The following is a 15,460-nucleotide window of genomic DNA, read 5'->3' on the forward strand; positions in this document are numbered from 1 at the left end:
CAGTCCTTTGTGAGAAAGATAAAATATGACAGCAGTCATCCTGTTCCAATGCGGATAACTGAGGCCTTGACAGCTGTTGGTGTTAGATGTGCGTCCGGTATCCGCCATTAGTTCAGTGGGACTTAGAGAATTGTTTGAGGTAGTGTGTCCTCGGTACCAAATCCCATCTAGGTTCCACTTCACTAGGCAGGCGATACCTAGAATGTACAGAGACATCAGAAAAAGTGTCCTCAGTGTACCAAAAACTGCAGCTGTACCTAGTGTCCACCTAACCATGGACATGTGGACAAGTGGAACAGGGCAAACTAAGGACTATATGACTGTGACAGTCCACTGGGTAGATGTATTGCCTCCCGCAGAAACAACAGCAGCGGCAACAGTAGCGGCATCTCGCAAACGCCAACTCGTTCCTAGGCAGGCTTCGCTATATATCACTGCATTCCGTAAGAGGCACACCGATGACAACCTCTTACAGAAACTGAGGGACATCATCGCACAATGGTTTACCCCAATTAGAGTCTCCTGGGGATTTGTGATATCGGACAACGCCAATATTGTGCGTGTATTACATCTGGGCAAATTCCAGCACGTCCCATGCTTTGCACATACAATTAATTTGGTGGTACAGAATTTTTTGAAAAATGACAGGGGTGTGCAGGAGATGCTGCCGGTGGCCCGAAAAATTGCAGGCCACTTTTGACATTCAGCCACCGCGTGCCGAAGACTGGAGCGCCAGCAAACACTCCTGAACCTGCCCTATCATCACCTGAAGCAAAAGGTGGTAATGAGGTGAAATTCAACACTCTTTATGCTTCAGAGGATAGAGGAGCAGCAAAAGGCCATTCAAGCCTATACATCCACCTACAATATAGGTAAAGGAGGGGGAATGCACCTGACTCAAGCGGAGTGGAGAATGATTTCCGCCTTGTGCAAGGTTCTCCAACCCTTCAAACTTGCCACACGTGAAGTCAGTTCAGACACTGCCAGCTTGAGTCATGTCATTCCCCTCATCAGGCTTTTGCAGAAGCAGCTGGAGAAATTGAAGGAGGAGCTAAGATGGAGCGGTTCCGCAAAGTATGTGGGACTTGTGGATGGAGCCCTTCATTCGCTTTGCCAAGATTCAAGGGTGGTCAATCTGTTGAAATCAGAGCACTACATTTTGGCCACCGTGCTCGATCATAGGTTTAAAGCCTACGTTGTATCTCTCTTTCCGGCAGACACAAGTCTGCAGAGGTTCAAAGACCTGCTGGTGAGAAAATTGTCAACTCAAGCGGAACGTGACCTGTCAACAGCTCCTCCGTCATGTTCTCCCGCAACTGGGGCAGCGAGGAAAAGGATAAGATTTCCTAGCCCACCCGCTGGTGGTGATGCCGGGCAGTCAGGAGCAGACTGAAGGACTTGCCAACGATTACTGACATGTCTACTGTCACTGCATATGATTCTGTCACCATTGAAAGAGTGGTGGAGGATTATATGAGTGACAGCATCCAAATAGGCATGTCAAACAGTCCGTATGTATACTAGCAGGAAAAAGAGGCAATTTGGATGCCCTTGCACAAGCTGGCTTTATTATTCCTTAGTTTCCCCCTCCCCCCCTCCAGTGTGTACTCCGAAAGAGTGTTTAGTGCAGCCGGTAACCTTGTCAGCGATCGGCGTAGGAGGTTACTTCCACTAAATGTGGAGAAGATGATGTTCATCAAAATGAATTATAATTTCCTGCGGGAAGACCTTTACCAGCAATTGCCTCCAGAAAGTACACAGGGACCTGTGATGGTGGATTCCAGTGGGGACGAATGAATACTCTCTGAGGAGGAGGATGTGCACAGTGAAAGGGGCGAGGAATCGGAGGATGAGGTCGACATCTTGCCTCTGTAGAGCCAGTTTGTGCAAGGAGAGATTGCTTGCTTCTTTATTGGTGGGGGCCCAAACAAACCAGTCATTTTAACCACAGTCGTGTGGCAGACCCTGTCGCTGAAATGATTGGTTTGTTAAAGTGTGCATGTCCTGTTTATACAACATAAGGGTGGGTGGTAGGGCCCAAGGACAATATTGATATGTCCACATTGGCCTCCGCTCAATTGATGAGGTCAGACAGCAGATGGGATCAGTGAACTGGAGTGCCCACTATCTTTTTTTTTCAGTCTCTCACTAGATAGAATTATCAGTGTATATTTGCTAATCGGTATCAATCTTTTTGAGCAGTATGGCAATGTGCAATGTGTAACCAATGTGGACATATCAATATTGTTGATATCATTTAGTCTGTGCTCACAAATATATACACCACCATTATTCTCTAACAACAATACTATCTACAAGGAGCAATTTTGGTGTGAGCAATTGCAGTGTAAATTTAAACCCTCTTTTTTTCTTTAAGATTAAGAGTTAATGATCTCATTTTGTAGATTATAAAATTGACAGCATAATTTAAATTGGGTCCCTGTTTATTGTCTTTTTCTCATTTCGGACTCTGGCTCAGACCCAAGTGGCACATTTAGACCCTGCAAGGCTTATAAGAACCAGGGCCCATCTAACACCACGACGGGGTCTTTAACCAGTGCGCTTGTCTTTCTTATCTCTATGACACAGTCGACGGTCCTACTCTCATCTTTCCTCCGCTCACGGATGAGGTCAGACAGTAGATGGGATTAGTTTACTAGAGTGTCTATACTATTTATTCTTTTCACTGTCAACGGTATATCACAATATAATTTCTTCTACATGAATTTATGTGATTCCAGAAAACAGATAATCACCAAGATGTACAAGATTCGTTATGCGTATTGTCACCTTTTTCTGGATATAATTATGTGTTGATTGATTTACGTGGTTCGCTATACTGTGACTAGACGCGCCACTGCCCATATTACATCACAATATAATTTTTTCCCATATGAATTAATGTGATCTCAGAATATAGATAATTACCAAGATGCACAGGATTTGCTATGTGTATCGTCACCTTGTTCTGAATATGATTAAGTGTTGATTGATTTACCTGGTTTGCTATACTGTGACTAGATTTTGGTCAAACATAAGGTGGCTGCCTAGGCAACTGTATTTGTTACACACACAATTGGATACAAATACCTATGTAACAGGTCCTTGCCTTAGGACCTAAAAAAGTTACATTGAACTAACAATGCAGATGAGGTGCCCATTATAGTCTAATTGCAACCATGTATTCTTTCTTTCATTCTTTTTTTCATCAACACAGACATGGACATTATTACTGATTCATGTTTATGGAAGAGGCATCAGTCTTATATGCATAAGTGTTATTGAAGTAGGGGGAGAAGTCGATCCTAAGAAGACTTTCAGCACCACTCACACTGCTTGGTAAAATCCAGACACATATTATTGGTCTGGACCTTATATGAAATATTTAAGGTTTAATACTTTGATACCAATGAATTGTCTGATTAAATGCGAACAGATATAAAAAATATCACTACTGCTGCTTGTTCAAAAGTCTGATAGATTACTATCATTGTCTCTTTTTTATTATTTTTGAGCAAAATACATAATTTTAAAACGATAGTATTTGCTCTCACTCATAGATTTTTACCACTGTTTATAAGGGGATTTACCAATTGATACGTGCATTATACCCCTTTCATTTTTTAGTCAAGTATTGAAAAATAAAAGTTAAGTTTTAATCAAAATTTTTTTTTCATTATTCATACATATCATTTAAAAGAGTGCTCCAAACAAAGGAATTTCTTTTCTTTTGGTGAGGTGTGGGTTCTTCTACACCCACCAAATCAATTCGTATTTGATACACTATTCCTTGGAGCACCTCCAACGCAAGAATTGTTGCTCATTGTGGCTTAAATTTTTTTCCTTGTTTAGTTGGTTATCATTATTCAGTCAATTAATTATACTTAGTCTGGTGCAGGATAAACCTGGATTTGTTATCCAAATGAAAGGGTTAAATACATTACTTATATTATTATCCAAATAATTTTTACAGGGTTTGCACTGTGTGGTGTAGGGGTACGCTTGCCTGTGCTGCATATTATTGTAATAGCTCCAAATAAAAGGGTTATTATTATCCAAATTTTACAGGCTTTGCCATGTGTGTGTGTGGTTTAGGGGTACGCTCTCCTGTGCCACCAATATTGTGCGTGTATTACATCTGGGCAAATTCCAGCATGTCCCATGTTGTTTATACCGCACACTTGTGTCAGTTAGCTTAGTCATACAGCTACCTCCTTGCACCTCTTTTTCTTCTTTGCATGATGTGCTGTTTGGGGCCTAGTTTTTGTAAGTACCATCCTGTCTGCAACTGCAGTGCCACTCCTAGATAGGCCAGGTGTTTGTGCCGCACACTTGTGTTGCTTAGCTTAGTCATACAGCTACCTCATTGCACCTCTTTTTCTTCTTTGCATGATGTGCTGATTAGGGCCTAGTTTTTTTAAGTCTGCCATCCTGTCTGCCACTGCAGTGCCACTCCTAGATGGGCCAGGTGTTTGTGCCGCCCACTTGGGTCGCTTAGCTTAGTCATCCAGCCACCTCTGTGCAACCTTTTGGCCTAAAAACAATATTGTGAGGTGTGAGGTGTTCAGAATAGACTGGAACTGAGTGGAAATTAATGTTGAGGTTAATAATACCGTAGGATCAAAATTACCCCCAAATTATGTGATTTTAGCTATTTTTATGTTTTTCTCAAAAATCATCCAGATCCAAAACCAAAACCAAAACACGAAAGGGTGGTTTTGTCAAAACCAACCCAGATCCAAAACAGGAGCATGGAACCAGAACCAAAACCAAAACACGAAAAATGCTCGCCGCACATCTCTAATTTTGGATATCCGTATTTTGCAATAATTACATTACATAATGAGATATCATGGCGATGGGACCTAAGTCTAAGCACAGAATGCACCTTATACACACAGCCTGGAGGTCATTTAATACAATACTTTTAATAACTTTGTGTATTAAATAAAGTTTGTGTACATTGAGCCATCAGAAAACAAAGTTTTCACTATCTCAGTCTCACTCAAAGAATTCCGTATTTTGGAATATTTGGATACGGGATACTCAACCTGTAGTAGTATTTTGTTAGTTTATTTCTATCATTGATTTTCATTCAGTTATTTATGTTTTATTCTAGATATAGAGACAAGTTTCCACATTCAGCCGTATGATTACCAGAGATTTGTACGACCTGGGAATAACATCAGAGTAACTGCACTTGCTACAGATCTGCAGAGCAAGAAACTTAAACTAGCATCTAAGAACATCATATTTGAAGTTCCTGGTGTAGAGATCCAGGTACGTATTAGGATAACTGGCAGGGTTGGACTGACCCAGAGGCGTACAGGGGAAACCCCCAGTGGACTCCATTACCTGCGGCCCCACCTCCTCCTCTAGGGATCAGGTTCCAGACTATGCACTTGTGTTATACGTTATACATATGTTCCCTTATACTGCACAGGTTTATGGTGTATTTTCTACAGTGCATTGCTGTTATTAATCTGGTACATTATCATGCATGCACTTATATATAGTATTTGTGAGATCCGGTCCTTAGCTCGTCTGCACTTAGGTCGACACTCATTAGGTCGACTACTATTGGTCAACATGCATTAGGTCGACATGGTCTATAGGCCGGCATGGTCACTAGGTCGACATGTACAAGGCCGACATGGAAAAAGGTCAATATGAGTTTTTCCCTTTTTTTTTACTTTTTTCATACTGGACCACGTGGACTACAATTGGGAATAGTAACCTACCGCGGAGCGAGGCACCTTGCCCAAGCATGTCGAGCAAAGCGAGCCATGCGAGGGGACACTGTGCACTAATTGGGGTTTACGGTCACTTTACGAAGAAAACGACACCCAAAAATAAAATAAAAACTCATGTCGACCTTTTTCCATGTCTACCTTGTTCATGTCGACCTAATGATCATGTTGACCTACTTCAGGTGTAGACCTAGTTACTGTCAACCAATAGTGGTCGACCTAATGACTGCCGAACTAGATACAGTTGACCCTATGATCCACACCCAGTATTTGTTATATATATTTATTCAAGGGGTCCAGCCCATGCACTCTCTAGTGCAGACATTCCCAACCACGGTCCTCATGGCACACCAACAGTGCAGGTTTTAATGATATCCAGGCTGCAGCATAAATGGTTAAATCAAAATAACTGAGCTACTAATTAAGTCACCTGTGCTGCAGCCTGGATATCAGTAAACCTGCACTGTTAGTGTGCCTTGAGGACCGTGGTTGGGAATGCCTGCTCTAGTGGTTAGCCAAGCCTCTGTGGCAGCTGGCTACACCCCCTATGGATACTGATCACATCCCTAAACATGGGCCTCTACCACTGTATTCTCCCGGTGAGCCCTTCATGCCCCAGTCTGACACTTATAAATGGGGACCCACAAGATCATGGTGTTGTTCCTACATGTTATATCATACAGATGGCTGTGTCCAGCTAATGTGCAGTTGAGGCAGCAGATGCTATGGCGCCTTCTTATTCCTTATACAAACAACCATACATATTTCTGTAAATGAGAGGTTTTATATTTTGCAACTTTCAAGTATTATTAGATCTGCTAACGAAGTAAATACCTCTTATTAAAAAAAATTCAGAAAATGTATAATTTTTAATCAATTACATTAACTTTGCTGGCCAAAAAATGTGTGCTGCCTGACACAGATGGATCATTATTGGCCATACAGTGATTATGCACCATATATATTACATCAGTGCCCCCATTCCCGCAACGCCAATCTGATCTGTCAGGGAATCAGGGAAATTCAGCATGTTAAAAATCCCTGACTTGCCGAATAAAATCAATTTTTATAGTCAGAATTGTCAAATCAGCGATTTCCAATTATATTTCCCTGATTCCATGACCCCAGTGTGGGCAGAACGGGGAATTGGGACAATCCATTGCAGATGTATGGGTCCCATTAGATTGTCTTGTGGGTATTATCTCTGGCAGCTGTCACCACACCTATGTTCTGTTCTTATCTGTCTTTAGAGTTAACAATTAACATGTCTGCCAATTAGGTGTGGAGAGGATAAGCAACATTCTTCAGACTGACTGTGAAGATTGACAAATTTATATGGCTAGACAGTGGGTGAACAATTACTAGGGGAACGTATTTAATATAATTCCACAGACTTTGTTTCTTCTATGATCTATACCGTATACAAGAGAAATGGTGATCCGAAGTGCAAATTACTCAGAATTTCAAAGCTCCTGCAGTTGCTGTGAATTCTTGTGATGTCACTAGGACATGATTCCCCACCAGAGTCCCTGCCTGTATCACTTTGGATTTCCATCCTAAATATATTGCTGCCATAGGTGTGTGCAGGCTCTTTAAAAGGAGTTTGTTTTTTTTAATGACAAAGACAATCAATCACAAAACCTCAATTCCCCCTCCCTTCCAATTCCAATTTGTAGAACAAATTTAGTACAACATGGTCATGTTCAGCGGTGGCTGCAGTCCCTGAGCACAGTGCAAGGGTGCACCACTTAGCACATATATAAACATACATGTTATGCTGTATGTACTATATGTGCTGACTGGTTATCCCAGGGATAAGCAGCACTGTGTGTATTAAGCCGCCATTCGGCACCGAGGATTCAGCATTAGGCTTCTCTTCTCCTTCTAAACCCGCCCCCAGACTCCTGTCCAATGGAAGTCTGGGGGTGGGCTTAGAAGGAGAGTGAAGCCTAATGCTGCTAAGTCCTGGGGGGCCGCAGAGCGGCTATAATAGACACAGTGCTGCCGATCTCCAGGATAACCAGCCAGCACATATATTACATACAGCCAGTGGTGCAAGTAGAAATATTTTCTTAGTGGTACTGAGTGCCGAAAAATGGGCGTGGTCATGTGTAATGAGGTGTGTGGCCACGTGCCACTAGTGGGAGTGGCTACATAATACTAGCGGTGTGGCCACACGACACAGCTCCTTTTCTTTGCACTCTGGAGGCAAGGCTAGAAATATATAGTAATGCCCACCCAGTATAATAGAAATATATAGTGATACCTCCAGTATAATAAAAATATATAGTAATACCCCCAGTATAATAAATATATACAGTATAGTAATGCCCCCAATTTAATAACAATATGTAGTAATGCCTCCATTAAAGTAGGACAATATACTGTAGTAGTGCCCCTGGTGTACTAGAAATAGATAGTACTGCCCTCATAATAATAGAAATATATAGTATATTATATTAGAAATTAATGACCCCACACAATGAAGCCAGAGACATGCCCAGCCTGTGAAGAACAAAATCCACTCAGTTCCGATGCGATGCGTCACACGAGCTGAGTGAATGGAAACAACTGCGCTGCTGCTCCCAGCAAGGGACGCTGCAGGAAAGTGCAATCAGGCTCCTCTCTTCACACCAGCCACAGCCGCCAGAGGAGGAAGTGTGATGTGACGTCATGATGTCACCGTCGCACTCCCAGCAGTAACCCTGACAAAGTAGGAGGCGCTGTCATGCTGCCAAGCACCACGGTCTTGTTGCTTTGGGGCGCATTATAATTGTGGTAATGGCGGTCACGGGTGCAAAGTGTGTGGCAGGTGGTACTTTGTACCCACTGTCAAATTCTTAAGGGTACTCCTCACCCGAGCGTACCGGCATACTTGCACCACTGCATACAGCATAACATGTATGTTTATATGTGCTAAGCCCTACCACCAACCCTCCCCCACACTGTGTGGTGGGCGCTGGTCATGAATATTCTGTAATATAGGAATGTACTTTCAGTCTGATACTCCACGCTCTGTAACAGTAAGCATTTACAGAGCTTGGAGAGTGAGGCAAGTTTGCAAACTGAAGTTACGTACTCTAGGCAATTGCACCTACCCCTGACCAGCTCTTCACTACACTGTCTGTCAGCAGTCACTAACAGAAGTCATAGGCAGTATTGCAGCCAGGTGGCCTTGTTACAAGACGTCCATAGTGCGAGCTGAGAGCTGCAGGGAGCTGGGCCATAGGCAGGTCAAGTTCAACTGTGCCTTTTGCTTAACACTTAGTAGGGATGCACTTTTATGATTGCTGCTGGTTAAAAGGGATAAGCCATCAATCTGATAATGGTCTCTCCTAATTAATAATAAAATAACAAGCCATGCCCATGCTGTAAAATGCTGCAAATTGGACTTTTAACAGTAGGGGTAGGGCCATGATGATGAGAATATGGTGCCCTGACCACCGACCATAGTATAATGACATAGAGGGAATAATGGAAAATCGGTGTGTAGGGCAGAATGTCTTAAAATTAAATTGCCTTAATCCAATATGCTACCAAAGAAAAGCTTTGTTATTAAGGAGTGATAACCCTGTGGTCATTAAATGGTTAACTGGGTAACCATTTTAAACATTTAAGTAACTGTGTAGTCCACATACTGAGCCTGGATCTGGGTTGCACGCAACACACACGCAGCAACGTATATTGGTGGGTGCCCATCTGGTACTTTATGAAAATGCCTCTATATAGCTCCTTCCCTTGTGTACATCCAGGCAGATGGATGTGAAAGGACTGAGATGCCCATTTTCAGCATGCGCTGCACCATCAAAACATGTTCCTTCTCTATGGCACATGCAGTTTCTCCATATAGCCTCCTGTGCCTGCACCTGTGCATCTGTGAATCAACTGCTTGCATTGACAAAATAGCCTAATTCAGGGGCGGAAGTCCGGGAGGCAGCGGAGTCGGCTGCCGCCGGGCTCCTGACCTGCAGAGGGCGCCTCGCAGTGGCGCCACTGACTTTACACAGATTGACATGCGGACGAGCGTCCGCATGTCAATCTGCGGTCTCCCTCCCTGCTGTGTTGGAGGGACACGGAGCGCATAGAGCGTCTCTCCTGTGTCCCTCCCTGGCTCTCTCCCCCGGCCGGTCTAATACAGGAAGTGCCGTTCGTGAGCTCTGATTGGCTCACAAACCGGCACTTCCTGTATTAGACCGGCCGGGGGAGAGAGCCAGGGAGGGACACAGGAGAGACGCTCTATGCGCTCCGTGTCCCTCCAACACAAGGGGGGGGAGCAGGCACTGGGGGCATATACCTGGCACTGGGGGGCATATACCTGGCACTGGGGGGGGGGAGACCTGGCACTGGGGGGCATATACATGGCACTGTGGGGGAAGACCTGGCACTGGGGGGCATATACCTGGCACTGGGGGGCATATACCTGGCACTGGGGGGGAAGACCTGGCACTGGGGGGCATATACCTGGCACTGTGGGGGAAGACCTGGCACTGGGGGGCATATACCTGGCACTGGGGGGCATATACCTGGCACTGGGGAGCATATACCTGGCACTGGGGGGGAAGACCTGGCACTGGGGGCATATACCTGGCACTGGGGGGCATGTACCTGGCACTGGGGGGGAAGACCTGGCACTGGGGGGCATATACCTGGCACTGGGGGGCATATACCTGGCACTGTGGAGGAAGACCTGGCACTGGGGGGCATATACCTGGCACTGGGGGGGGAAGACCTGGCACTGGGGCGGGGGGCATATGTGGCACTGGGGAGGGGGGTATATTTGGCACTGGGGGCATATACCTGGCACTGTGGGGGAAGATCTGGCACTGGGGGCATATACCTGGCCCTGTGGGGGAATATCTGGCACTGGGGGCATATACCTGGCACTGGGGGCATATACCTGGCCCTGTGGGGGAATATCTGGCACTGGGGGCATATACCTGGCACTGTGGGGGGAAGATCTGGCAATGGGGGCATATACCTGGCCCTGTGGGGGAATATCTGGCACTAGGGGCATACACCTGGCACTGTGGGGGAAGATCTGGCACTGGGGGCATATACCTGGCCCTGTGGGGGAATATCTGGCACTGGGGGCATATACCTGGCACTGGGCGCATATACCTGGCCCTGTGGGGGAATATCTGGCACTGGGGGCATACACCTGGCACTGTGGGGGAAGATCTGGCACTGGGGGCATATACCTGGCCCTGTGGGGGAATATCTGGCACTGGGGGCATATGCCTGGCACTGTGGAGGAATATCTGGCACTGGGGGCATATAGCTGGCACTGTGGGGGAGTAGGCACTGAGGGGGCATATGTGGCACTGTGGTGGAATATTTGGCACTGGGGGGAGCAGGCACTGAGGGGGCATATGTGGCACTGGGGGGGGGGTATATTTGGCACTGGGGGCATGTACCTGGCACTGGAGGCATATAACTGACACTGTGGGGGAATATCTGGCACTGGGGGCATATGTGGCACTGGGAGCACGGCCCTAGCAACAAGCACTACCCCCTAGCAACGAGCATGACACCCAGTGCATGAACCCCCTGGTAACGAGCATGACACCCTGAGCATGAAAACCCCTGGCACCGTGCATGGAACCGCTGGCAACGAGCATGACACCCAGTGCATGAAACCCCTGGCAACGAGCATGACACCCTGAGCATGAAAACCCCTGGCACCGTGCATGGAACCAAGAGCATGAAACCCCTGGCAACGAGCAGGTAATTTAAAAGTAATTAGAAGCCTTACTGTAGAACTTAATGTATAATGGGCATTACGGTGTGTGGCATAATGTATCACGGACATTGCGGTGTGTGTCATAATGTGTCGGGCATTACGGTGTATGGTATACTATATCGCGGGCATTGTGATATGTGGTATAATGTCTCAGGCTCATTGTATGTGCTATAATGTATCAAGGGCATTGCAGTGTGTAGCATAATGTATAACGGGCATTGTGATTCCTGTCATAATGTGTCACAGGCATTACGGTGTGTGGTATAATGTATCAGGGGCATTGCAGTGTGTAGCATAATGTATAACGGGCATTGCGATTCCTGTCATAATGTGTCACAGGCATTACGGTGTGTGGCATAATGTGTCGGGGGCATTATGGTGTGTGCATATTGTGTCATGTGCATTATTGTGTGTGGCATAATGTCTAAGGGCCACTGCAGTATGTGGCATAATGTATACTGGGCATTACTATAAGGAGTAAAAATTACAAATAATGTAAGGGGCATGAATCAGGATTATTTTTCTTTCCCGTCTGGGCGTGCAGGTTGGAAAACTGGGGTATAACGCAGTCTTTTCCTGCAATGTCACGCCCCTTTATGGTAAGCCACGCCCATCCCAACTAAGCCACACACTCTATACTGCCAATTATGGAGGGAGGGGGGGGGGGCGAATAATTTTTTGGCTTGGGGGAGAAAAATTTCTAGTTACGTCACTGAACTGACACATTCCTGTAAGCCGCCACTACAGCGCAAATCCCGGGAGAGTACGCTGGTGCGCGCCTGCTGTGGGAGGTAGGAGAGGAGCTGCTGCTACCGTTGCCCCGCTGCTGTGGGGAAGGGGGGGACGGGATGGATGGACACACGTGCGAGGCGGTGTTTAAGAGCTGGTACCACGCTTGCCTTGGATTCCACTTCCTAATTGCGCTCTGCCTCCGGTAATTGGGGAGGAGAGAAGAGCCTTCTTTCACTACACAAGGTATCCATCTATGCTCCCTTTCTCCCTGTATAAGTGCACTGCCAGTATACTGTATGTATGTTTGTATATATAGATAGAGGTAGGGGTCTGGCACAGCCACATAATAGACTAATACATTGGGTGCCCTCACAGCAAAGTAGTTTAGCAAAATAGAGGTGGTGCGGCACTCCAATGATTTGCACACTGACACCAATTGAAGTAGTGCAACGTTTCAATGCCCGTTTAATGAATCTGCATTTTTGTCATATATACAATGACCCCCATTCTGCCTCATCCCGTCCTCCAGACCTCTGTTACTCCATCTGCCCCCCCCCCCCATTTGCCAAGTCCTTCTGCCCGCCCGCGACCATCCCTCCCCATCTTCCTCCCATAATTAATTGTCCTCCCGCAGGGAATACATATGTTTTACCGACAGACGGGATGCCGTCTGTCAGCATCCTGACAGCAGCATCCCGTCCGTCAGAATGCTGGCAGGGGGCGTGCGCAATGAAGGCCCTTGCTTGTTGCGCTCGCAACGCAGTGGTCTCGGTGGTTCCCATCCCACTCTATTGGTGTTGTGGACACCCACGAATGGGAATAAGACCTGTGAGACGGTATTCTGGTGTCGGTATCCTGACCGCTAGGAATCCCGACAGCCAGCAAAATGATTGCCTCCCCTCCCGCAGTATCGATCACATAATAGACTCACTTTCAGCTCCAGGCCCATGTGGACCCTAAACTGGCACTGGTCTGCTGGGATGTATCATTAGCACAAGGTTAAAAATGCAGCCAAACCTCCAAAAATGCAGTTTTCAGAGGTTTGGCGGCTTACTACTTATCCACCAAGCCTAGACCCCAGGGCTTGGATGCGGTGGGCAACACCATCTTTAGATGGGCTTCTATCACATTTCCCATTGGACCCCTCCCAGCACCCCCCAGTGGGGCGCATCAGCCCACGCATGCACAGATAGGACTCCGGATCATACACCGGGAAGTTCTACTGTATCATGGCAAAGAATAGCTCTCACCGCAAGAGCTGTCCTTTGGAAATTTCTTCATGCATACGCCATTATGCTTGCAAAGAATGGCAGGATATATATATAAATATATATATATATATATAGCCTGCAGGATCAATATTGGTGTGGTGTGTGTGTATATATATATATATATATATATAAAATTTTATTTTTTTACCTCTATATAGGGGGGCACCTGTATTTATATTGCCTCCGGGCGTCTAGGACGAACTTACGCCACTGGCCTAATTTGAGTAGGATCTCTCTCTTGTCTACAGGGGCGGAAGTCCGGGAGGCAGCGGAGTCGGCTGCCGCCGGGCTCCTGACCTGCAGAGGGCGCCTCGCAGTGGCGCCACTGACTTTACACAGATTGACATGCGGACGAGCGTCCGCATGTCAATCTGCGGTCTCCCTCCCTGCTGTGTTGGAGGGACACGGAGCGCATAGAGCGTCTCTCCTGTGTCCCTCCCTGGCTCTCTCCCCCGGCCGGTCTAATACAGGAAGTGCCGTTCGTGAGCTCTGATTGGCTCACGAACCGGCACTTCCTGTATTAGACCGGCCGGGGAAGAGAGCCAGGGAGGGACACAGGAGAGACGCTCTATGCGCTCCGTGTCCCTCCAACACAAGGGGGGGGAGCAGGCACTGGGGGCATATACCTGGCACTGGGGGGCATATACCTGGCACTGGGGGGGAAGACCTGGCACTGGGGGGCATATACCTGGCACTGGGGGGCATATACCTGGCACTGGGGGGGAAGACCTGGCACTGGGGGGCATATACCTGGCACTGGGGGGGAAGACCTGGCACTGGGGGGGAAGACCTGGCACTGGGGGCATATACCTGGCACTGGGGGGCATGTACCTGGCACTGGGGGGGAAGACCTGGCACTGGGGGGCATATACCTGGCACTGGGGGGCATATACCTGGCACTGTGGAGGAAGACCTGGCACTGGGGGGCATATACCTGGCACTGTGGAGGAAGACCTGGCACTGGGGGGCATATACCTGGCACTGGGGGGGGAAGACCTGGCACTGGGGCGGGGGGCATATGTGGCACTGGGGAGGGGGGTATATTTGGCACTGGGGGCATATACCTGGCACTGTGGGGGAAGATCTGGCACTGGGGGCATATACCTGGCCCTGTGGGGGAATATCTGGCACTGGGGGCATATACCTGGCACTGGGCGCATATACCTGGCCCTGTGGGGGAATATCTGGCACTGGGGGCATATACCTGGCACTGTGGGGGGAAGATCTGGCAATGGGGGCATATACCTGGCCCTGTGGGGGAATATCTGGCACTAGGGGCATATACCTGGCCCTGTGGGGGAATATCTGGCACTGGGGGCATATACCTGGCCCTGTGGGGGAATATCTGGCACTGGGGGCATATACCTGGCACTGGGCGCATATACCTGGCCCTGTGGGGGAATATCTGGCACTGGGGGCATACACCTGGCACTGTGGGGGAAGATCTGGCACTGGGGGCATATACCTGGCCCTGTGGGGGAATATCTGGCACTGGGGGCATATGCCTGGCACTGTGGAGGAATATCTGGCGCTGGGGGCATATAGCTGGCACTGTGGGGGAGTAGGCACTGAGGGGGCATATGTGGCACTGTGGTGGAATATTTGGCACTGGGGGGAGCAGGCACTGAGGGGGCATATGTGGCACTGGGGGGGGGTATATTTGGCACTGGGGGCATGTACCTGGCACTGGAGGCATATAACTGACACTGTGGGGGAATATCTGGCACTGGGGGCATATGTGGCACTGGGAGCACGGCCCTAGCAACAAGCACTACCCCCTAGCAACGAGCATGACACCCAGTGCATGAACCCCCTGGTAACGAGCATGACACCCTGAGCATGAAAACCCCTGGCACCGTGCATGGAACCGCTGGCAACGAGCATGACACCCAGTGCATGAAACCCCTGGCAACGAGCATGACACCCTGAGCATGAAAACCCATGGCACCGTGCATGGAACCAAGAGC

General features: G+C 47.6%; 1 protein-coding gene across 1 annotated transcript in view; it reads left to right on the forward strand.

Moving 5' to 3' along the window:
• LOC135055857 (protein-glutamine gamma-glutamyltransferase 5-like) overlaps positions 1-15,460 on the forward strand; it is a 174,397-nt gene that overhangs the window by 150,298 nt on the left and 8,639 nt on the right. Inside the window, exon 11 of the mRNA XM_063960404.1 lies at positions 5,120-5,280. Coding sequence (XP_063816474.1) covers positions 5,120-5,280 — 161 coding nt within the window. The remainder of the gene's footprint in view (positions 1-5,119; positions 5,281-15,460) is intronic.

Source organism: Pseudophryne corroboree, chromosome 3 (genome assembly GCF_028390025.1).
Source record: "Pseudophryne corroboree isolate aPseCor3 chromosome 3, aPseCor3.hap2, whole genome shotgun sequence".
NCBI classification, from domain to species: Eukaryota; Metazoa; Chordata; class Amphibia; order Anura; family Myobatrachidae; genus Pseudophryne; species Pseudophryne corroboree.